This window comes from Cherax quadricarinatus, chromosome 1 (assembly GCF_038502225.1).
Source record: "Cherax quadricarinatus isolate ZL_2023a chromosome 1, ASM3850222v1, whole genome shotgun sequence".
Classification (NCBI taxonomy): domain Eukaryota; kingdom Metazoa; phylum Arthropoda; class Malacostraca; order Decapoda; family Parastacidae; genus Cherax; species Cherax quadricarinatus.
The window spans coordinates 1914208-1939562 of record NC_091292.1 but is presented as its reverse complement, the minus strand read 5'-3'; the positions used below and the strand labels follow the sequence as shown (position 1 = coordinate 1939562).

General features: G+C 40.6%; 1 protein-coding gene across 7 annotated transcripts in view; it reads left to right on the top strand.

Moving 5' to 3' along the window:
• LOC128689948 (neuronal-specific septin-3) overlaps positions 1-25355 on the top strand; it is a 199838-nt gene that overhangs the window by 162503 nt on the left and 11980 nt on the right. For 6 of the 7 annotated variants that reach the window (XM_070082198.1, XM_070082124.1, XM_070082089.1 and 3 more), the window contains exons 3-8: positions 389-492; positions 1073-1173; positions 3048-3185; positions 11317-11410; positions 11918-12034; positions 21049-21197. In XM_070082198.1, coding sequence (XP_069938299.1) covers positions 389-492; positions 1073-1173; positions 3048-3185; positions 11317-11410; positions 11918-12034; positions 21049-21197 — 703 coding nt within the window. The remainder of the gene's footprint in view (positions 1-388; positions 493-1072; positions 1174-3047; positions 3186-11316; positions 11411-11917; positions 12035-21048; positions 21198-25355) is intronic. The other variant, XM_070082247.1, reaches the window with a different exon arrangement.

The window sequence follows — 25355 nt, the reverse complement described above, 5'->3', positions numbered from 1 at the left end:
TTTGAACTGTTTGAAGAGTGACATGGTAATAAAAGGTGAAGGAACAAGCAGCAGAAGTTACATCATCCACTAGGAGGCTCACATATCACCTGCCAAGTTCTTGTTTTGTCACTTACTAACTAAATGTATTTTTTAAAGTAATGCTATACGTATTCAAATTTGTTATCTGTTCCATGCAGCAGTTTCAGGAACTTGAAGATGGTGTTTCCTGTGTGTGTCATCTTAGATTTATTGAAAAATTAGTTTATTAGTTTTATTTTATTCAAACTGTACAGTATCTTAAATGTCTTTATGGAATAAGCCTTATACTACATGTACTTCTCAAATACTGTACCATGAAGAACAAATACCATTTGCACAAAATATATTCAACATGGCTTCATTCCAGGTCGTAGTGGTTTGGGGAAGTCAACCTTTGTGAACACGCTTTTCAAGGCTACCGTGGCACGGCGGAAATCAGGAGAAGAAGAACCATTACCGTCCACTACAGAGGTGAGTATCTAACTTACAACCTGTTACTGAAGGTTTTGTTGCCATTAATGATGACACAAACAAATATAATCATTTTAAGCCCATAAGGGTTATACCTGGAATTTACAGCTAATGGTGATACAGCTAATGGTGATACAGCTAATGGTGATACAGCTAATGGTGATACAGCTAATGGTGATACAGCTAATGGTGATACAGCTAATGGTGATACAGTACCATATGTCATGAGCAACACAGCTTCATTACTTATCTCAATGTATGTGTGTGTGAGATATATGTACTGTACATGAATGTGATATTATATACAGTATTTAAATTCAGAGTTGAGAAGAAATACTCTGCTTCTTATTTTAAGTCTTTTATGATATTGTAATTATACTTTAGAGTTTGAATCCTTTCTTTCATTCATATGAAAGGTAGCAATACTGGTTATGTTACACACACACACACACGTATGTACATACTTTGTCTCTCCAACACAGCTCTTCTTCTGTTGCACATCTGTTAGTTATATTATACTGTCAGCTCAAAAGCTTAAGATGTACAATATGTTATCTTATTGTTAATTAACTCTCCTCAGGTGAAGACAGTGAGTTCCTCACTATCAGAAGGTGGCGTCAGGTTAAACCTCACTATCACTGATACTCCAGGGTTTGGTGATCACATTAATAATGAAAACTGGTGAGATTCATTTGTTGCAAGAAGATATTGTTGTAGACACATACAGTAATTACCAACAGTATTTGTAACCACAGGAATATAGTTAAGATTGTGGTTTCATCTCTTCAGAACACTATTTATAATAGTTCAAAGGTTCAAGTACCTTTATACAGTACACATAATAGTCTTTGTTGCAATTTAAAAAATTATTTCATGTATTGTTAGAGTTGTATGTATGGTATTGTCCTTGTTCTAGATTTTTAAGGATAAGTTTTCTTTTTTTAATTAATCTCTGTAAGGGACTTTGTCCCTTTTTTTTTTCTGACATGTCATTGTCATTAACTGACACACTGCTTTTGAATGATCACTGACTGATCCTTTATTTAGATTTAAATTCAATTTATTACAAGAAATATACTGGTGCAGTACAGTATAACCACTTTTATGCTTCACATTTTGACCAATATCACCCTACCTTGGTGGGAGACTGCTGGTGTCGAAAAAAAACATTAGCCAAATATTAAGTTGACAAATTCTGGTACAGTATGTTAATTATGATACAGGCATAGGCCAGCTATCTAACATAGTACAAAAGACTACTAAATCTATCATTGTATATAAAATTTTAATAAATTTGGACTACTCTTTATGCTTATAGTTTCTTCAATGATGAAATATTTTGTACAGAGTGAAGAGGTCTTTGTTGTACCTAACACTTGTCATATATATTAATATTAAAGTCCCAATAGTAATGGTGGCACACTTGTAATAGTTGCAACCTAACACTTGTCATACATTAATATTAAAGTCCCAGCAGTAGTGGTGGCACACTTGTAATAGTTGCAACCTAACACTTGTCATACATTAATATTAAAGTCCCAGCAGTAGTGGTGGCACACTTGTAATAGTTGCAACCTAACACTTGTCATACATTAATATTAAAGTCCCAGCAGTAGTGGTGGCACACTTGTAATAGTTGCAACCTAACACTTGTCATACATTAATATTAAAGTCCCAGCAGTAGTGGTGGCACACTTGTAATAGTTGCAACCTAACACTTGTCATACATTAATATTAAAGTCCCAGCAGTAGTGGTGGCACACTTGTAATAGTTGCAACCTAACACTTGTCATACATTAATATTAAAGTCCCAGCAGCAGTGGTGGCACACTTGTAATAGTTGCAACCTAACACATGTCATACATTAATATTAAAGTCCCAGCAGTAGTGGTGGCACACTTGTAATAGTTGCAACCTAACACTTGTCATACATTAATATTAAAGTCCCAGCAGTAGTGGTGGCACACTTGTAATAGTTGCAACCTAACACTTGTCATACATTAATATTAAAGTCCCAGCAGTAGTGGTGGCACACTTGTAATAGTTGCAATTATAGCAGACCTCTGACTTTATGAACAGTTCCATAGCATAATTTCAAATAACCAGGCTAGTTAAGTATACAATGCAGAAAATTACTGTACATTTTTCTCATCCTTAAACAGTTTGAGATATACTTTGTTTCTTTTAAATAGTGATAGATGTAATTTTTTTCAAGAATCTGCAAATAGACAGAGATGCAGTACATTAAGCCATTTTTATTTACTGTTAAAATGACAGTTAACTTGAAACCAATACATCTGGATATCAAATATTTTGTTCAAGAATTTTAAATTGTTCTAATAGTATGGTACAACTGACTTGATTTGACACAATTTGTGTGGAAAAAAATCACATCACCTATTATTTTGGGATAATAAATTGCACCAACACATAATTAAATATTTTGCAATTTTATTGTAGGCAATTTTATTATCACTAATTGAAATTTATACAAAATGATAATTTTTATAGCATTATGTTCCGAATAATTCATGATGTGTGTCTATCATTGTTAGCTGGGAGCCAATAGTGTCGTATATAGAAGCTCAGTATGGACGGTATCTCCAAGAGGAGCAGAAAGTAGACCGCCTTCTGCATATTCCTGATACTCGTATTCACTGTTGTGTCTACTTCATTCCTCCCACAGGTCACTCGTATGTAATACAACGTTTTGTCTTTCATAATCATAAGTTTCAAATCTAAGTTCTCTGACCTAAAACATTGTAATCACCACTAGACAATATTTTTTTTTTTTTTTTTTTTTTTTTTTTTTTTTTTTTTTACACATGGTTTGACAAGGTTAAGGATCCCTAGCTTTATTGACAAGCTATTTACAGGTTAAGGATTCCTAACTTTATTGACAAGCTAAGAGCTGTTATACTATTATCTTATTATCTTCAAATTCAACCTTTCTACAATCATCAGAATTACCCCTGTACAATACTGTACTTCACCCTGGCAGGCATGAAACACCTTATCACTTAAAATATATCAAAATCAAAAATTTATCTCTTTGCAAAGGTTACAATGTGTGTTTACATTTAATAATTTGATTGGTACAAAGAAAGCCACTATCATGCCATGGCATTTCGGGTAAACTTAACCTAATACAAAGACTACTTAAGTCTAGACAAACTTCAGATATTCAATATTTGACTCGGTTATTGATATGAGGTAGTATAATTTTTGATACAAACATATTTTTAGGTTTGTAATAATGATTTAAAACATAAGGGATAATAAAATATTTGGGAGAGTTGCCTCACATTTGTTTCCAAGCACTGCAAACTCTTAATAATATTGCCTAGATAGCAATATGTTTAAAGTGATTTATTCTTTCCAGTAATTAATTGCATTATCTTTTATACTAAGAGGCTCTTATTCTGAAGTCTTGTGCATAATGCAAATTTGTATGCATGTAACAAGGTTGATTTGATATGCAACCTGTTAATGAATTCTTCAGTCAGAACATTCAGATTATTTATTAATTTTTAACAAATAAATTATATCCTTCGTATTAAAATATTATAATCATGTTAAATGCTAAATCCACCCTAGCAGTAAAGGATATCTAAAAATAATCTTGCATATTTCTGGATATACATTATGTTGAGACCCTGGCTGGTTTATGACACTTATGTTTCTCACTTTCTTCCAGCACTTCTGCCATACAATGTTTCTCACTTTCTTCCAGCACTTCTGCCATACAATGTTTCTCACTTTCTTCCAGCACTTCTGCCATACAATGTTTCTCACTTTCTTCCAGCACTTCTGCCATACAATGTTTCTCACTTTCTTCCAGCACTTCTGCCATACAATGTTTCTCACTTTCTTCCAGCACATCTGAAACAATGTTTCTCACTTTCTTCCAGCACTTCTGACATACAATGTTTCTCACTTTCTTCCAGCACATCTGACATACAATGTTTCTCACTTTCTTCCAGCACATCTGACACACAATGTTTCTCGCTTTCTTCCAGCACTTCTGACACACTATCTCTCACTTTCTTCCAGCACTATATCTGACACACACTATCTCTCACTTTCTTCCAGCACTACATCTGACACACACTATCTCTCACTTTCTTCCAGCACTACATCTGACACACACTATCTCTCACTTTCTTCCAGCACTACATCTGACACATACTATCTCTCACTTTCTTCCAGCACATCTGACACACACTATCTCTCACTTTCTTCCAGCACATCTGACACACACTATCTCTCACTTTCTTCCAGCACATCTGACACACACTATCTCACTTTCTTCCAGCACATCTGACACAATGTTTCTCACTTTCTTCCAGCACTTCTGACACACAATGTTTCTCACTTTCTTCCAGCACATCTGACACACACTATCACTTCCTTCCAGCATAACTGACACACACTATCTCTCACTTTCTTCCAGCACATCTGACACACACTACTTCTCACTTTCTTCCAGTGCTACATCTGACAAAGACACACAAACATCCACTTGAACTACAACTCTTGTATTTTTGGTCATTCAACATGTAATTACCTATATATACCACCTGAACAGAGCTATATTAGTAGTGTTTTGTCTTTAGTATTTAGTCTAGTGTCAAGTTTTTAAAGGCTCCAGTGGTTTATCTAGAACTTTGTGAAAGAGAAACTTTCTAGTGTGTTTAAAGCAGCAGGTTTTCTATAGTTCGTAGTTACAACTTCTTGCTATGTCACTTAATAAGTCTATACTATTACAGCTCATTGATTCATGTAACCAACTGCACTCACTCACTCATATTATTATTATTATATTCATGTTGGGAGTGATAAACCATTAGGGGTCATACAGCTCCAGTTTAATTCAAGGAAAGGGAGAGCAAGTCCATTTCCTTGGATCAAGAGCCCTCTTTTGTATCAAGGAACCTTCCTTGAGAGAAACCACATATAGTTCTAGGCTAGGTAGCATATTTTCTCCTTAAAATACTGTATACATATTATACAATACAATATGTCCATCAAAAACACAAAAAGAATTAATAATGGGTGGTTATATCATAGATGACTGCTTACCATTGTTAGAGAAAAAGTGAACTTGGAAGTACAGTACATTAAGAAGACCAACACAAGAGAGAACTCTAACTGAGCCCTAATTTAATTACTGTCAATTTACAAGTGACTTATTACTGGCCAGTAAACAAACTTTCTAGTGCATCTTAGCTATATTTTTTCATTTTCCATGTACAGTGGAATCTCAAAAATCAAACGTATCACATATCGAATGTTTCGAAAATAGGACCATTTTTTTTGGACAAACTGTGTCCCTATTATCGAACGCACCCCTATTTTTGGACTGCCGGGTATGGGACCTGTCTGCCGGCCCGCTCTGTCCGCGTCCGCGCGCAGGCACCGTGAGCAGTCTAGCTTTGTTTATGGTTGAGTGAACACTAACCTGCGCTCTCATTCACACATTTTACGATTATTTCGTTGTGTTTAGTGCTTGTGGGACTGTGAAATAAGCTGCCATGGGCCCAAAGAAACTTGCTAGTGGTACCCCTGTGGTAAAGAAAGCGAGAAACACCATAGATGTGAAGAAGGAAATAATACAGAAGTATGAGAGTGGTGTGAGACTTGTTGAGCTTGCCAGGATGTATGGGAAAAACAAGTCGACCATCGGTTCTATCCTGTCAAAGAAAGAACAAATCAAGGAAGCTGATGTTGCGAAAGGTGTTAATATAGGGAGTGGATGAGGTGCCTTCTTCAAAGATTAAGGAGATTTGTGCCAAATGGAATGATGTCCAAATGTTTGTGCAGAAGTACCACCCTGAGCAAGCTGAAAGAAGCCATCTTTGCAACAAATTCAGTGGCAGAACCATGTCCCATTTTAGGGAAATGTTTAAAGAGGCGCCAGAAACAGAGGACTGTGGACAGTTATTTTGTGAGACAGGGGTCCAGTGATTCTCAAGCTGGTCCTAGTGGCATTAAAAGACAGAGAAGGGAAGTAACCCCAGAGAGTGCTTTACCTGAAGTCCTCAACTCCCTCTCTCCTCCTCTCTATCTTCCAGATGCCATCACCAATCTTCAATAAAGGTAAGTAAAAATGTTCAATATACAAAAAGAGTTAGAAACAGAAATACAAATAGCTAGAGCTTCATTTAAGGTTATTAATAGAATATTCAAGAGGTTGCTAGTAGAATTGCAGTAAATCAACCATTCAAATCATTATGAAGCTGTGTGTAGTCTGTGGTCAGTCAAACAAACGGGCTTCCACATGCATAAATTGTCATTTTTGTGGAAATTGGTGTCACGCCCCTTGTGCAGATATCCCAGAACTAGCTACAAGCAGTATTAAAACAGAGAAGTGTTTCTGGGTATGCCCAAATGAGGAAAATCTGTGGACTAAAATCACAAGGGTATTAAAAGAGGACAACATCAAAGCTGCTTTCATAGAAAACCTGGAAGCTTTCTACAACAGATGGGAACATAAAAAGTCTGGGCTGAATGGTACTGCCCTTGATACTGGCCATGTAGTCACAAACTGTAAGGCTGGAGATGATGTCCTGGTAGTCAGTAAATGTGGGGCTGATAGTGCTGTCCTGGGAGACAGTAATGGTGAAGCTGGAGGTGCTGTCCTGGGAGACAGAAATGGTGAACCTGGAGATACTGTCCTGGGAGACAGTAATGGTGAAGCTGGAGATTTTGTCCAGGTAGTCGGGAATTATACGCAGGAAGGAATACATATAAATGACCTCATAGGGGACAGGAGCCATAGTAGGGAAACAAGTGTAGTCAAAGATAAGATAAAACCAATATTGCAAACTAGAAATACCGCAGGAAATAGCAAACAAGAGGACTCCAATAGCAATAGTGAGGATAAATTACCAAAAACAACTGGTGGGAGCTCCATTGTTGGTGCTAGGGAGGATAGAAGTAAGACAGGGAAACATGCACCAACAGGGAATACAGTCACAGAAACCCAAGGCAAGCGGAAACCAAGCCTGTGCACATACTATGCACTTGGTATCTGCTGGCATGGGAAATCTGGAAAAACAGATGGGACGTGCAACTATGACCACCCTAGAAAATGCCATGCCCATATGACAACAGGAAAATGCAAACTCCCTTCCTGTAAGCTTTTTCACCCTGAAATGTGTACCTCTTCAGTACAGGAAAGACTGTGCTATAACTTAAATTGCCAGGCATACCATCTAAAGGGGACAAAAAGATACAAAACATCCAGGCCATGGGAAAACCTGGGTAGCCACAGCCACTCAAGAGGGAGAGGTTTTTTAGTGCCAGGAAGGAAAAAAAACTGGCAGGAAATGGCAGAAATCGTACACCAAATCCAGTCATTCCTGGAGTGGAACCACAGTCGATGGCCTCCACTCCAAACCAACAGATACAGATACTAATGCCGGAAAAAAAATCCCCCCCCAGTACCAACAATACCACCAGTCCGATAACATTCTTCTTTGCAAATATACAGGGTCTAAAGCCAGCAACAAACAACAAAATACCTTTCATCCGTGGACTGCTTGCAGAGGCAAAGGCAATGTTCGCGGCTTTCACTGAGACCCACATAAAGGATCACTTGGACAATGAAATATGGATCCCAGGTTACAACCTATACAGATGTGACAGAGTGAACAGGCAAAAGGGGGGGGTTGGCCTGTACATTGCAGAGTCACTTGTTTGCACAGAACTGCTTAATGCCTCAAATGACGTAGTGGAAGTTTTAGCAGTAAAGGTCGAGAACCAAAACCTAGTCATTGTGGTAGTCTACAAGCCTCCGGATGCAACATCCCAGCAATTCCAGGAACAGCTGTTAAAAATTGACCACTGTCTGGAAAATCTTCCAGCTCCTGCACCCAACATCTTGCTCCTGGGGGATTTCAACTTAAGGCACCTAAAATGGAGGAATATAGCAAATAATATTGTTGCAGTAATAACACCAGGAGGCAGCTCTGATGAAAACTCACACTCACACGAGCTTTTAAATCTCTGCACAAAATTCAATTTAAACCAGCAAATAATAGAGCCTACTAGACTGGAGAATACACTAGACCTCATATTCACTAACAATGATGATCTGATAAGAAATGTCACCATATCAAAAACAATATACTCAGATCACAACATAATTGAGGTTCAGACATGTATGCGAGGAGCCCCAGACCGACAAAATGAGACTAGTCACGAGGGAGCATTCACCAAATTCAACTTCAATAACAAAAACATAAAGTGGGACCAAGTAAACCAAGTCCTAACCGATATAAGCTGGGAAGATATACTAAGCAACACAGACCCAAACTTATGCCTAGAACAGATTAACTCGGTGGCACTTGATGTATGCACAAGGCTTATTCCTCTAAGAAAAAGGAGGAGTAGATGTAAAATAGAAAGAGACAGGCGCTCCCTTTACAGGCGACGGAAAAGAATAACAGAGTGGCTAAAAGAGGTCAATATATCTGAAATGCGCAGGGAGACACTGGTCAGAGAAATAGCAAGCATCGAACTTAAGCTAAAAGAATCCTTTAGGAGTCAGGAATCGCGGGAAGAACTAAAAGCTATAAATGAAATCGAAAGAAACCCAAAGTATTTCTTCTCCTATGCCAAATCAAAATCGAGAACAACGCCCAGTATTGGGCCCCTACTTAAACAAGATGGGTCCTACACAGATGACAGCAAGGAAATGAGTGAGCTACTCAAGTCCCAATATGACTCGGTTTTTAGCAAGCCGCTAACCAGACTGAGAGTCGAAGATCAAAATGAATTTTTTATGAGAGAGCCACAAAATTTGATTAACACAAGCCTATCCGATGTTATCCTGACGCCAAATGACTTCGAACAGGCGATAAATGACATGCCCATGCACTCTGCCCCAGGGCCAGACTCATGGAACTCTGTGTTCATCAAGAACTGCAAGAAGCCCCTATCACGAGCCTTTTCCATCCTATGGAGAGGGAGCATGGACACGGGGGTCGTCCCTCAGTTACTAAAAACAACAGACATAGCCCCACTCCACAAAGGGGGCAGTAAAGCAACAGCAAAGAACTACAGACCAATAGCACTAACATCCCATATCATAAAAATCTTTGAAAGGGTCCTAAGAAGCAAGATCACCACCCATCTAGAAGCCCATCAGTTACACAACCCAGGGCAACATGGGTTTAGAACAGGTCGCTCCTGTCTGTCTCAACTACTGGATCACTACGACAAGGTCCTAAATGCACTAGAAGACAAAAAGAATGCAGATGTAATATATACAGACTTTGCAAAAGCTTTCGACAAGTGTGACCATGGCGTAATAGCGCACAAAATGCGCGCTAAAGGAATAACAGGAAAAGTCGGTCGATGGATCTATAATTTCCTCACTAACAGAACACAGAGAGTAGTCGTCAACAGAGTAAAGTCCGAGGCAGCTACGGTGAAAAGCTCTGTTCCACAAGGCACAGTACTAGCTCCCATCTTGTTCCTCATCCTCATATCCGACATAGACAAGGATGTCAGCCACAGCACCGTGTCTTCCTTTGCAGATGACACCCGAATCTGCATGACAGTGTCTTCCATTGCAGACACTGCAAGGCTCCAGGCGGACATCAACCAAATCTTTCAGTGGGCTGCAGAAAACAATATGAAGTTCAACGATGAGAAATTTCAATTACTCAGATATGGTAAACATGAGGAAATTAAATCTTCATCAGAGTACAAAACAAATTCTGGCCACAAAATAGAGCGAAACACCAACGTCAAAGACCTGGGAGTGATTATGTCGGAGGATCTCACCTTCAAGGACCATAACATTGTATCAATCGCATCTGCTAGAAAAATGACAGGATGGATAATGAGAACCTTCAAAACTAGGGAGGCCAAGCCCATGATGACACTCTTCAGGTCACTTGTTCTATCTAGGCTGGAATATTGCTGCACTCTAACAGCACCTTTCAAGGCAGGTGAAATTGCCGACCTAGAAAATGTACAGAGAACTTTCACGGCGCGCATAACGGAGATAAAACACCTCAATTACTGGGAGCGCTTGACGTTTCTAAACCTGTATTCCCTGGAACGCAGGAGGGAGAGATACATGATTATATACACCTGGAAAATCCTAGAGGGACTAGTACCGAACTTGCACACGAAAATCACTCACTACAAAAGCAAAAGACTTGGCAGACGATGCACCATCCCCCCAATGAAAAGCAGGGGTGTCACTAGCACGTTAAGAGACCATACAATAAGTGTCAGAGGCCCGAGACTGTTCAACTGCCTCCCAGCACACATAGGGGGATTACCAACAGACCCCTGGCAGTCTTCAAGCTGGCACTGGACAAGCACCTAAAGTCAGTTCCTGATCAGCCGGGCTGTGGCTCGTACGTTGGTTTGCGTGCAGCCAGCAGCAACAGCCTGGTTGATCAGGCGCTGATCCACCAGGAGGCCTGGTCACAGACCGGGCCGCGGGGGCATTGACCCCCGAAACTCTCTCCAGGTAAACTCCAGGTATATGTATTACTATACATAATTAAAAACTATAGTGTTTGTTGTATGTAAAACTGTAATTAATCTCTATAAAATGTATTTTTTGTGTGAATATTTTTGGGTTTCTGGAACGGATTAATTGTATTTCCATTATTTCTCTTATGGGAAATATTGCTTTGAATTTCAGACTTTTCGAATTTAGAACTAGCTCCTGGAACGGATTAAGTTCGATTTTTGAGGTTCCACTGTATCAGCATGTTAACTGTAATAATAAAAATAATAATTATTCATTGATAGGCATATATTTTACTTTTAATACTTAGTGTATATTATTGACAGCTTAAGCTCCCTCGATGTGGAGGTTCTGCAGCGACTGGACAAGATTGTCAATGTGGTGCCTGTGGTGGCCAAGGCTGACACACTCACACTTGAAGTAAGTCATCTTGCTGACACACTCACTTTCACTAACTTTTATTATGCTCTCTTATTCATTTAATTGTTATTCATATATATTCAAGTTCGCACATGAAGCTGCAGCTTGGGAACTTGGTGGATGGTGCAGTATTACTTTATTTCACTGATGACTGTATCTTGGGAAAATAAAGATGGTACAGTACTACTTATTTCCATCCCACCTTTGGCCACTGTGACCTCTCTCAAGCAAGACCTCAGGATGCTTGTTTGCTGTGTAAGCCAGTATATGTGCCTTTATTTAAATAATAATCCAGCCCTGAACCAAATGTTACAGCAGTAACAAAGGTTTTCCTATAACAAAGTCTTTTTTCCTTTCCATCTACCATACTGTAATGACAAAGAGTGTCACTTTACAGTTTAGGGATCTTTATAGTGTGACTGGTTTTCCTGAGTTCCCTAAAGGTGGGCCCAGAACTCTAAAACAATCACAGATTATTTAAATTTACTCTTATTGTCTTTCTTTCAGGAAAGAGCAGCATTCAAAGAAAGGATTCGCGCAGACTTATCTGATCATGCAATCAAGGTGTATCCTCTGCAGGAATATGAAGACTTGGACGATGCCCCAGAAAACATGAAAATTAGGGTAAGGCACATTGTAAATTGCCATAACAAGGAAATTATTTACAAAAACTACAATTTAAACAAAATTAAAAAATTTTTTTAACGCACTGCCCATATTCCACTAAGGCAAGGTGACTCAAATATGAAGAAACACATTCACCACCATTTATTTAATCACTATCTTACCAGACACATACTGACATTACAGTTCAGATAGTCCTCCAAACTGCAACATCCTCACTCCTCCCGAGTGCAAGCATTGTACTGTACTTCCCACTTCCAGGACTCAAGTCCGGCTATCCAGTTTCTTGAATCTCTTTAAACAAATATTACCTTCCTCACACTCCAACAGTATGTCAGGTCACAAAAACCACTTGCCTCTACTCACTCCAGTCTAATGTGTTTACACGAGATTGTTGGATGCTCAAGTCTCTAGCATTCAAAGCCCTATTTACCCCCCTCCTACCAGCCTTCATGTTATGACCAACTGTCACTGCCTAAATACAGTATTATCAGTGTTTCATGAGTTGTAAGCAGTTCACAAAGTGATTGAGAAATTTTTCTCAAAGATGGAAAATTTTTTGATAGAGCACAAGATCAAACAATTAAAAATTCCAGGGGGTTAATAAAAAAAAAAAGACATAGCAAAAGATCTTTTATTATTATGATGTTTCATCTAGAAAAGGCTTTGTCAGGTACTGTAATAACATAAAACACTGATATACAATATATATAGTACTGAAAGCAAGGTAACATTTATGAAGGAATTCAAGGAAACCACCAAGCCAGACTTGAGTCCTGGAGGTGGGAAGTACAGTGGTACCCCGAGTTTCGTACAGCTCCCAACTTGAACAATTATGTAAGTGTATTATTGTAAGTACCACTGTAAGTGTATTTTTGGGAGTCAGAAACAGACTAATCTAATTTACATTATTCCTTATGGGAACAAATTCGTTCGGTAACGGCACTTGAACAGCCTTCTGGAATGAATTATGGCTGAAACTCGGGGGCCCAAACTATTCAACATCCTACCAGAAGATATCAGAAACATGGCTGGAACAAGTGTAGAAACCTTCACCAGGTGCCAGATCAACCAGGCTGTGATGGATATCTGGGGCAGTGGGCCTCCAGCAGCAACAGCCTGGTTGACCAGGCAAGCACCAGATGAGCCTGGCCCATGGCCAGGCTCAGAGAGTAGATAAACTCTTGAAACTCTTCAAAGGTATATATCAAAGGTAAGGTACCACTGTACAGTGCCTGCACTCTGAAGAAGTGGTGGTGTTGAAGTTGGGAAGGCCATCTGAGCTGTAATATCAGCATGTTTCTGGCAAGACAACGATCGAATGAATGACAGTGTTTCCTCTTTTTCGGGTTACCTTACCTCAGTGGAAGATGGCTACTGTGCATAAAAAGAAAGTGCTTAACCCTTTCAGGGTCCGTCCCGTAGATCTACGGCTTCACATTCAGTGTCCAAACCATAGATCTATGCCAAAATTCTAGCGCCGTCAAATTTAGCGCGAAAACGCTCATAGGCCTACATGTGAGAGAACGGGTCTGCGTGGTGGATGTTCGCCATAAACAAAAAATCTAGGCGCTCGCATAGCATTGTGGGAACGCCGGCTCAGTTACCCTTGTTCACCATGCCTCGTTGCAAGGCAGCTCTCACTCCAAGGAAAATTGGGACTCTCCTCTTCCTATCTGATAGTTCTGACACTGATGGAAGTGGAAATGAAGACGAATTCTTTGGCTTTGATCAGTTAGTGACCGAAAGGAATGACCAGGATATCGATAATAGTGCAGAAAACCCTGACGATCCTCAACCTTCTACCTCTGGTGTGGGCACTCCTCAGTCACGGTCAGTTGTACCTCAACGCAAGAGAAAACTATTATTTTTGCGTGGCCAGGCCTCTGACTTCAGTAATGATGATGAAAGTGACGTGGATTGTGATTTTATTGCTCTTGACGATCATTCGAGTAGTGATGGTGAGGAAACATATTCACCAGTGAAGTGTCGGTATGTACGCCATTGCATGCACTCGAGTAGTGTACCCTATGCAGTGCCCAGGGGACGGAGTACATCCCATGGCCCTACACCAGGAATAGACAGTGAAAGTGAGGATGATGTGGCTACACTTGGCATGGATAGACCACAGGCATCAGTAGATGGTGGTAGTAGTGATGGTAGTGCCACGGCCATGCGTGACTCACCAGCCCAGGCTGGGACCCACGCTGCTGACTCCACAGTTCAAGGACAAAGCTTAGCATCAGCCACCAGCCCACCACAACCTCAACTACCCACACAACCAGCCTATGATGTCCAGTATCCACCAGCAAACCATATCTGGGATTGGCAGCAAAATCCCAATTTTGTTCCCAAGCCTCACCACTTTGATGACTCAAAGTGGAATTCTACCAACTTGTTCCCTTGGAAACACAGCCAATGAACTGGAATTTTTTGAAATATTCTTTGATCAGCCCTTGATGGAAATTAATGTCAGGGAAAGTAACAAGTATTTTGAGTACACCATGGCAAATACGATGATATCACCACAGTCAAGACTACACCGGTGGAAAGAGATGACTGTTGCAGAAATGTATTTGCTTTTTGCAACAATAATGCTTATGCCTCATGTCTATAAGCATAATATAAAAGCATACTGGTCCACAGATAGGCTAATTTCTACCCTGGTCTTCAGTGAAATCATCCCAGTGAACAGGTTTATCTTAAGAACATAAGAAAGAAGGAACACTGCAACAGGCCTACTGACCCATGCGGAGCAGGTCCATGTCCCCCCCCCCAGATTAGACCAATGACCCCCCCGGATTAGCCCAATGACCCACCCAGTCTGATCATCTCCACTCAAGGATGGGGCACTGCACCAGACCCAGCAGCACAAGCTAGTCAGGTCCAACTCACACCCACGCACACCCGAACAAAAGTTCAACATGTACTTTTATCCATTCAAGAATCTTGTAATTGACGAGTCTTTGATTTTGTTCAAAGGCAGGCTGTCATTCAAGCAGTATATACCGAGTATTACAAAAAAAGTGATTTTTAGATGGTAGTTTACTCATTTTGTAATAAAGAGTTCGGGATACATAAATACACGTTAAAATAAATGAATCTTTAATATAATATAAAAACAATCTTTGGTCTAGAGGTATTTTGTAAATAAACATCTGATAATATATACATGTTACAATAATAAATTATAATTAGCATTTAAAATAATAAATAATTCCCGACCCTACACACAGGGTACGACTTTCTCTGGCACTACTGTGTCACTATATATATCTATGCTAAAATAATAAATTATAAGTAACATATTTACAATAATAAATTAGTCAACTCTGTGTCTCATGACACCCTAATGACGCTCCATGTCACACAACACTTATCCGTGTAATGATGCTCCATCTCAACCGTGTCCCTTGACATCTTTTTCTGTGTCACACAACACTCCAGCTCTCCGTGTCACATGACACCCTTTTCTCTGCGTAATGACGCTCCTACTCTCCGTGTCACATGACACCCATTTCTCTGCATCATACACTTTCTCAACTGTGTCACCCTTGACACCCTACGACACTCACACAGCATCTTTCTCGAGGCCAGTCACATGACACTATTCAATGCACACTACAACCTGATCATCTTCAGTGTCACACGACACCCTTTTCTTCTCAGTGTTCCACTATGGTCCTATAGCATATCTCAGTGTTACACTCCATCATACTTGCTTAAGTGTCACACTACGGTCCTAGCCCAGTTCAGTGTCACACTCCAACCTTTTCTTCACGTAGTGTCCCACTAAAACAGCATCCGATGACTCCGGCCCACAGTTGACCAGTGTAGGCAGTGAGTCCGCAGACATCACCTAGTAATCCTATAAATACTCTCTAAAGCCGGCAGAAGCACACCATAAGATGGTCTGGTGAGTACTATCTACCGCCTTCAAGACCAGTTGACACACCGCAAGGTGGTCCAGTTAATTACTAGCAGAACACCATGCTGCGAGCTCACTGAATGCGGCCGTCAAGTAACTGAGGCCAACAGACTCAGTGAGCTGTGGTGAGCGCTTCCTCTAACGCCAGTAGATATATATAATAAGATGGTCAGACGAATACTCTACTGCCAGTAGATGTCTACCGTAAGGTGTTCTGGTAGTTACTGCTTAGATGCGTACCGTGAGGTGTTCAGGTACTTAATGCTTCTAAAGCCGGCTCAGCAGTCCCCACATTGGGTTTGATGACGTGCCCTGTGGTACTGCCGGCTGGCAGGTTAACCATTAAACCGCTAGTTTGGTAGGGGGCCGCAACACTGAGCAAGAGGAAACGCTTTGGTATAAAACTGTTTGTACTCTGTGACTGTGACAGTGGCCTGGTATTGGATATTCAGTGGACCCCCGCATACCGTACGCATCGCATAACGTTCAATCCGCATACCGCTCGCTTTTATCGCAAAAATTTTGCCTCGCATACTGCTCAAAAACCCGCTCACCGCTCTTCGTCCGAGACGCGTCCAATGTACGCCCTTAGCCAGCCTCACATGTGCCGCCGGTGGCATTGTTTACCAGCCAGCCTCCGCGGTAACATCCAAGCATACAATCGGAACATTTCGTATTATTACAGTGTTTTTGGTGATTTTATCTGCAAAATAAGTGACCATGGGCCCCAAGAAAGCTTCTAGTGCCAACCCTACAGCAATAAGGGTGAGAATTACTATAGAGATGAAGAAAAAGATCATTGATAAGTATGAAAGTGGAGTGCGTGTCTCCGAGCTGGCCAGGTTGTATAATAAACCCCAATCAACCATCGCTACTATTGGTGGTACAGCTGCTGCTGCTGCTGTACCACCGTCAGCTGCTGCTGCTGCTGCTGCACTGTCAGCTGCTGCTGTACCACCATCAGCTGCTGCTGCTGCTGCTGCACTGTCAGCTGCTGCTGCTGCTGTACCACCGTCAGCTGCTGCTGTAGTACCGTCTGCTGCTGCTGTAGCATCGTCTGCTGCTGCTGTAGCACTGTCAGCTGCTGCTGTAGTACCGTCTGCTGCTGCTGTACCACCGTCAGCTGCTGCTGCTGCTGCTGCTGCACTGTCAGCTGCTGCTGCTGCTGTACCACCATCAGCTGCTGCTGTAGTACCATCTGCTGCTGCTGTAGCATCGTCTGCTGCTGCTGTACCACCGTCAGCTGCTGCTGTAGTACCGTCTGCTGCTGCTGTAGCATCGTCTGCTGCTGCTGTAGCACTGTCAGCTGCTGCTGTAGTACCGTCTGCTGCTGCTGTACCACCGTCAGCTGCTGCTTCTGCTGCTGCTGCTGCTGCACTGTCAGCTGCTGCTGCTGCTGTACCACCGTCAGCTGCTGCTGTAGTACCGTCTGCTGTTGCTGTAACATCATCTGCTGCTGCTGTACCACCATCAGCTGCTGCTGTAGTACCGTCTGCTGCTGCTGTAGCATTGTCTGCTGCTGCTGTAGCACTGTCAGCTGCTGCTGCTGCTGCTGTAGCACCGTTGTTGGTGTGGCTTATTGAGAATACCAAGAAACAATTAACCCCAGAGGATTTGCCACCCAGGATAACCCAAAAAAGTCAGTGTCATCGAAGACTGTCTAACTTATTTCCATTGGGGTCCTTAATCTTGTCTCCCAGGATGCAACCCACACCAGTCGACTAACACCCAGGTGAACAGGGAAAAATGCCTGGAACTAGTGCTCATATTGGTGAATTTAAAGCCAGCGAAGGTTGGTTCGAGAGATTTAAGAATCGTAGTGGCATACACAGTGTGATAAGGCCTGTTCTGGAAGAAAATGCCAAACAGGACCTACAGTACTCAGGAGGAAAAGGCACTCCCAGGACACAGTGTCTCATCAGTCATTGCTGCATCTTCAATAAAGGTAAGTGTCATTTATTCTTCATTTAGTAGAGTAGTACATGCACAATATATATTGTGCATGTACTACTCTACTATTGTGCACGTATCCTTCTCTTTGTGTGTAGGAAAATGTATATTTCATGTGGTAAAAATTTTTTTTTCATACTTTTGGGTGTCTTGCACGGATTAATTTGATTTCCATTATTTCTTATGGGGAAAATTCATTCGCATACCGATCATTTCGCATAACAATGAGCCCTCTTGCACGGATTAAAGTCGCTATGCAGGGGTCCACTGTTGTTGTATACACGGGAAGTAAAACATTGAAAGATACCGAGATGTTATTGGGTATCTCAGGTGATGTGGTGAGAAGCATGATGGCACCTTATCTTGGTAAGGGGCATACATTATAGTATACTGATAACTGGTACACAAGCCCTTTACTCAGTGGTTTCTTGCGAGTGAACAAGACAGATGTGTGTGGCACAGTGCGTTCTAATCGTAAACATATGCCCAGGCTCAACGCAGGTGCTCGTGGTGATGACTTGCAGGTGTTTGCTGCCAATGACATCATGGCATTACGGTGGCATGACAAACGAGATGTCACATTGTTTACAACCATTCACCGTAACGAAATGCAAGGCAGTGGCAAAGTTGATCGAGTGACTAATGAACGTATTCGAAAGCCAGTGACAGTGATTGATTATACATAAAACATGCGCATGGTTGACAAATGTGACATGCAGATTGGTTTTGTTGATTGTGTTCGTAAAAGTTACATGTGGTACATGAAACTTTTCTTCCATCTCATGGACATTTCAATGCTCAATGCATATAATATGTACCAAATGAAGACTGGCAACAGACCACCGTATGGTGAATTTTGTTTGTCTGTTGTCAGACAACTCATAATGAAGTACCAGGTAACAACACCTGCTATACAACAAGGTCCTTGAATTCCTGAGAATATACCCAAGTGTTTGAGGAGGGAAGGTGATCATTTCATAATACAGCTTCCTTCAACTCAGAAGAAATTTGCTCAGAAGAGATGTGTTGTCTGTGCACAAACAAAACGACGGCAACAAAGACGCAAAGACACTTGGTTTATGTGTGAGGAATGTAAGGTACCTCTGTGCATGGTGCCTTGTTTCAAGGACTTCCACAAGCTCCAGCAGTTCTAAAACCATGTCCAGTGATTGTAAATATGTAAATACAGTGGATCCCTGGTTTACGATCAGCTCCCAATGCGACCAATTATGTAAGTGTATTTATGTAAGTGCGTTTGTACATGTATGTTTGGGGGTCTGAAATGGATTAATCTAATTCACAATATTCCTTATGGGAACAAATTCGTTCAGTAATGGCACCTGAACATACTTCTGGAATGAAATAATATCGTAAACCGGGGGTCCACTGTATATGATAGAACATTAGTATTATACAAGATTTGTGCATGTTTATTGTAATAAACAAAAGTGGTAAACAATAATATGATAATAACTTTAGTGCGGTTATTGTGTTCAATACAGTGAGTTTATATATATACATTATATACAGTATTGGTCTCTCAGGCCCCAAATATTAGTAGGAAAAGAAAAAAAATAGAAAAGAAAAGAAAAACTTAAAAAAACATTAAATAAAGTAATGCGCGTATGTGGAAATCGTCGATGTTGCTGCCACCAGGTCATTTTGGGTCAACTTCTCAGCACTGTATCTCAGCAAGTACTGATCAGAATATTTTTTTGTTGTCTTATTACCTTCACAAAAATATACTCTTTAATTCTGTAAGAATAAATAATTTTTTTTTTTTTTTTCAAAATTTCTTGGACACTGGAGCACCACTTCAGATTTTGGCCTTGGACCCTGAAGGGATTAAAGACAGGTGTAGGTGAGGTATCCAGTCACTGAAGTCAAGTAAAGTTAGGTAAGGTCTTGGGCAAGGGGTCAGGTCCTGGTAATCTGTTTCCTGTGCTGTTCCAAAATTGCTTCTGTGATAGGTTTTTGTCTACAATGTACATTGTTCTGTGTGGTATTTGTGATGTGATGGCTGCAGATTCTAGGCATCATTCAACTTGGCATACACAGCTGGCTCTCTAGACATGTGGCCCCACGGGTGTTGTAAACATTTCATACAATACTGTACTATACTATACAATTGTGTAATTGTCAAGCACACAACCTGTCAGATGTTTAACAGTCTGTATAACAGTATTCAATACAGCATTTTCCTCTTCAGAGAATGTTGCAAGATTTGAGAAAGTTCTCTTCAGAGTGAATAATTATCTACCAATATAGTCTCTTGACTTAGTGTTCTAATCCCCTCAGAGTGCTGAGGAGGGGTTGTTGAGGTGGTTTGGCCATTTAGAAAGGCTGAAGCAGAGTAAGATGACCAAGAAAGTGTATAAATTGGGGTGGAAGAAAGAATAGGGGTCATTCCTGGAAGGGTTGGAAGGAGAGAGGTATGGAGGCTGTGAGCATCCAGCAGGCTTAAGTCAGCATGCTAAATCAGGGTAAATAGAGATAAGTTGTCTTTATGGCTTGAAGTGCTGTTGGAGTATAAGGTATTTAGGAAAACTGGTTGGCCCAACTTGAATCATGGAGGTGGAAAATGCATTGCCTGCAGTCTGAAGTCGATGTGGGGATGTTGCCACTCAGACGGTCATCTAAACTGTGATGTCTGCACACTTCTGGCAAGACAGTTACTGAAGGAGTGATGGTGAATCTGTTTTGTTTTGAGGTACTCTACCTCAGTGGGAAATTGCCGATGTGTTAAAAGAGTTTTACTAATGAAAGCAAGTTTTTTAAAGTTTTCCCGATTGTTTAATCTGTTTATGTCTTCACTTATGTAGTGTTGCACATATAATTAATTGAGAGCTAATTAAATTTAACCAAATGCCTTTAAGAAACTTTATTTGTTGTTGTATTTAGTTAATTAGAAACATGCAAATATACTGAATTATATTTGTATAATAATTGCATCATAACAGTAATCAAATTAACTGTAAACATAATCACTGTGACTTCTATGTATGCTTCTTAGAAATAAAGATTCTGATTCTGATTCTGAATAGATGTATATGGCACTGTATGATATTTCATACTTTCTCCACAGTATTATGGAATACGTATCTCACTGAAAACTGCATATCTTAATTTTTTTCAGGAACGATTACCATTTGCTGTAGTTGGAAGTACTACTTGGCATGAAATCCATGGAAAGAAGTTGCTGGGTCGCCGCTCCAACTGGGGTCTTGTTGAGGTTGAAAATAAAAGCCACAATGATTTTGCATATATGAGAGACATGCTGATCAGGTAAGTCCAAGTTTATTATACCAATGACATGCTTATAGCTGAATTCATCTATTTTACTTTATGAATAGTACAGTGGACCCCCGGTTAACGATATTTTTTCACTCCAGAAGTATGTTCAGGTGCCAGTACTGACCGAATTTGTTCCCATAAGGAATATTGTGAAGTAGATTAGTCCATTTCAAACCCCCAAACATACATGTACAAACGCACTTACATAAATACACTTACATAACTGGTCGCATTCGGAGGTGATCGTTATGCGGGGGTCCACTGTATATAGAATTAGATTTTTATGTAATGGACATATGCTTATCAGAAGAGTTAAAGTTATTGTGTACAGAACAGTTTCATTATGTGAAGCACGACTACTGTTATTCAGATGATAAAGTGCTAGTAGGCAACATAAATACAGTGAAACCTCAAATATCGAACTTAATCCATTCCAGGAGCTAGTTTTAAATTCGAAAAGTCTGAAAATTGAAGCAATATTTCCCATAAGAAATAATGGAAATACAATTAATCCGTTCCAGAAACCCAAAAATATTCACAAAAATATACATTTTATAGAGATTAATTACAGTTTTACATACACACAACAAATACTATAGTGTTCAATTATGTATATAAATATAAAATAACATTTTTACTTACCTTTATTGAAGATTGGTGATGGCATCTGGAAGATAGGAAGGAGGAGAGAGCGAGTTGGGGTTAGTGTTTGGAAGGGGAATCCCCCTCCATGAGGCCTTCAGGTAAAGCCCTCTCTGGGGTTACTTCCCTTTTATGGCTTTTAATGCCACTAGGACCAGCTTGAGAGTCACTGGACTCCTGTCTCACAAAATAACTGTCCACAGTCCTCTGTTTCTGATGCCTCTTTAACATTTCCCTAAAATGGGACATGGTTCTGTCACTGAACTTGTTGCAAAGATGGCTTGTTTCAGCTTGTTCAGGGTGGTACTTCTCCACAAACATTTGGACATCATTCCACTTGGCACAAATCTCCTTAACCTTTGAAGAAGGCACCTCATCCACGCCCTCTTCCTCCTCCTCTGAAGCAAGGTCCTCAGCTGTGGTCTGATAATGAAGCTCTTGCAGCTCTTCAGTGGTTAGCTCTTCCCTGTGGTCCTCCACCAACTCTTCCACATCCTCACCACTCACCTCCAGCCCCAGGGTGTTCCCCAATGCCACAATAAAGTCCACAACAGGCAGAGGGTCAGGGACAGGGTCAGGGTCAGCCTCAAACCCTTCAAAATCTCTCTTTTGGGCACAATCTGGCCACAATTGTCTCCAAGCAGAGTTCAAAGTCCTGAAAGTCACTCCCTCCCAAGCCATCCCTATAAGGCTTATGGAGCTTTAGATATTGAAGTGATTCCTCCAGAGCTCTCTTAGGGTCAACTTAGTGTCTGTGGTCACTTCAAAGCACTTTTCAAACACTGCTTTTGTGTAGAGTTTTTTGAAGTTAGAAATGACCTGCTGGTCCATGGGCTGGAGGAGAGGAGTGGTGTTAGGAGTCAAGAACTTCACTTTTATAAAACTGAAGTCCCTAGACAAGAGGTCTAATAAGTTTGGAGGATGAGCAGGAGTATTGTCCATTAACAGGAGGCACTTGAGTGGCAATTTCTTTTCCAGGAGGTATTTTTTTCACACTGGGGCCAAACACTTCATGGACCCACTCTTTGAAAATTTGTTTTGTAACCCATGCCTTATGATTAGCTTTCCACAAGACACACAACTTGTTCTTAAAGACATTGCTTTTCTTAAACACTCTGGGATTTTCTGAATGATACACAAGTAAAGGCTTCACTTTAAAATCACCACTAGCATTAGCACAGAACAAAAGAGTAAGCCTGTCTTTCATAGACTTGTGTCCTAGCAGTGCCTTTTCCTCTTGTGTGATGTAGGTCCTCTTTGGCATTTTCTTCCAAAACAAGCCTGTTTCGTCACAATTGAACACTTGTTGGGGTTTGAATTTTTCAGTGTCTATGTACCCCTTAAACTCCTTTACAAACTTCTCAGCTGCCCATTTGTCTGAACTGGCTGCCTCACCATGTCTTACAACATTGTGTATGCCAGTATGCTTCTTAAATCTGTCAAACCAGCCTCTGCTGGCCTTAAATTCACTATCAGCACTGGTTCCAGGAGTTTTCTGTACCAGATCAGCATGCAACTTCCTTGCCTTTTCACAAATAATCGTCTCTGAAACACTATCACCTGCCATCTCTTTATCCTTGATCCACACCAGCAACAACTTCTCAACCTCTTCAACCATTTGTGGTCTTTTTTTGGTTAGCATATTAACACCTTTCGCAACATCAGCTTCCTTGATTTGTTCTTTCTTTGCCAGGATAGAACCAATGGTCGACTTGTTTTTCCCATACATCCTGGCAAGCTCAGCAAGTCTCGCACCACTCTCATATTTCTGTATTATTTCCTTCTTCACATCTATGGTGTTTCTCACTTTCTTTACCACAGGGGTACCACTAGCAAGTTTCTTTGGGCCCATGGTAGCTTATTTCAGTCCCACAAGCACTGAGCACAATGAAATAATCGTAAAATGTTTGAATGAGAGCACAGGTTAGTGTTCACTCAAGCAGCAACAAAGCCAGACTGGCTCACAGCACCTGTGCAGGGACGCGGACAGAGCAAGCTGGCGCGTTCATACCTCCCGTATGAAGATAGACTTAAAGCCTTAAATCTCCACTCTCTGGAGAGGCGTAGAATGAGGGGAGATGTCATTGAAGTGTATAAGTGGATGACGGGCATAAACAAGGGAGACATTAATAAAGTACTGAGGGTGTCGAACAAGGTTAGAACCAGGAATAATGGATTTAAGTTGGATAAATTTAGATTTAGAAAGGACATAGGTAAGTACTGGTTTTCTAACAGAGTTGTAGATGCGTGGAACAGTCTTCCCAGTGGGGTGATAGAGGCTAGGACCTTGGGTAGCTTTAAGAAGAGACTGGACAAATATATGAGTGGGAGGGGCTGGGTTTGATTGGTGTCAAGGGGTACAGGAGTTATTTCTTGAGTAGCTTTAGGTAGATGTCGTTTTGATAAGGACCTGCCTCGTATGGGCCAGTAGGCCTTCTGCAGTGTTCCTACATTCTTATGTTCTTATGTTCAATAATAGGGACAAAGTTGGTTCGAAAAAAGGGTTCTATTTTTAAAACGTTCGATAAGTGATACATTCGAAATTTGAGGTTCCACTGTACTGTACTTAATTGCAAGTTTGTAGTTAGTGATGGATGGAAAATAAATATTTTTTGTATTTGTAAGTTTTTGTGATTTTTTTCTTTTTTTTTTTTTAACAAGTCAGCCATCTCCCACCAAGGCAAGGTGACCCAAAAAGAAAGAAAATCCCCAAAAAGAAAATACTTTCATCATCATTCAACACTTTCACTTCATTCATACATAATCAGTTTTTGCAGAGGCACCCAGATACAACAGTTTAGAAGCATATATAAAGATATATAACATATCCCTCCAAACTGCCAATATCCCAAACCCCTCTTTTAAAGTGCAGGCATTGTACATGCATCCCATTTCCAGTACTCAAGTTCGGCTATGTAAAAATAACCGGTTTCCCTGAATCCCTTCACTAAATATTACCCTGCTCACACTCCAACAGCTCATCAGGTCCCAAAAACCATTCATCTCCATTCACTCCTATCTAACACGCTCACACATGCTTGCTGGAAGTCCAAGTCCCTCACCCACAAAACCTCCTTTACTCCCTCTCTCCAACATTTTTGAGAGCAACCCCTACCCTGCCTTCCTTCTCCTACAGATTTATACACTCTCCATGTCTAAATCTGTAGAGGGAGGAAGGCGGGGTAGGAGTCGTCCTTGAAAAGGCTGGAGGGAGGGGGTAAAGGAGGTTTTGTGGGCGAGGGACTTGGACTTCCAGCAAGCGTGCGCTAGTGTATTAGATAGGAGTGAATGGAGACAAATGGTTTTTGGGACCTGACGAGCTGTTGGAGTGTGAGCAGGGTAATATTTAGTGAAGGGATTCAGGGAAACAGGTTATTTTTGTGAATGTTTTTTTTCATAATTTTCTCGTCTTTGTCAATAACCAGAGGGTATGGCAGTATTCCACAAGGCTTTCCAAATTCTGTACTTCAAACTTATGTAAGCAATTTAAGAGCAATTTAAGTATAA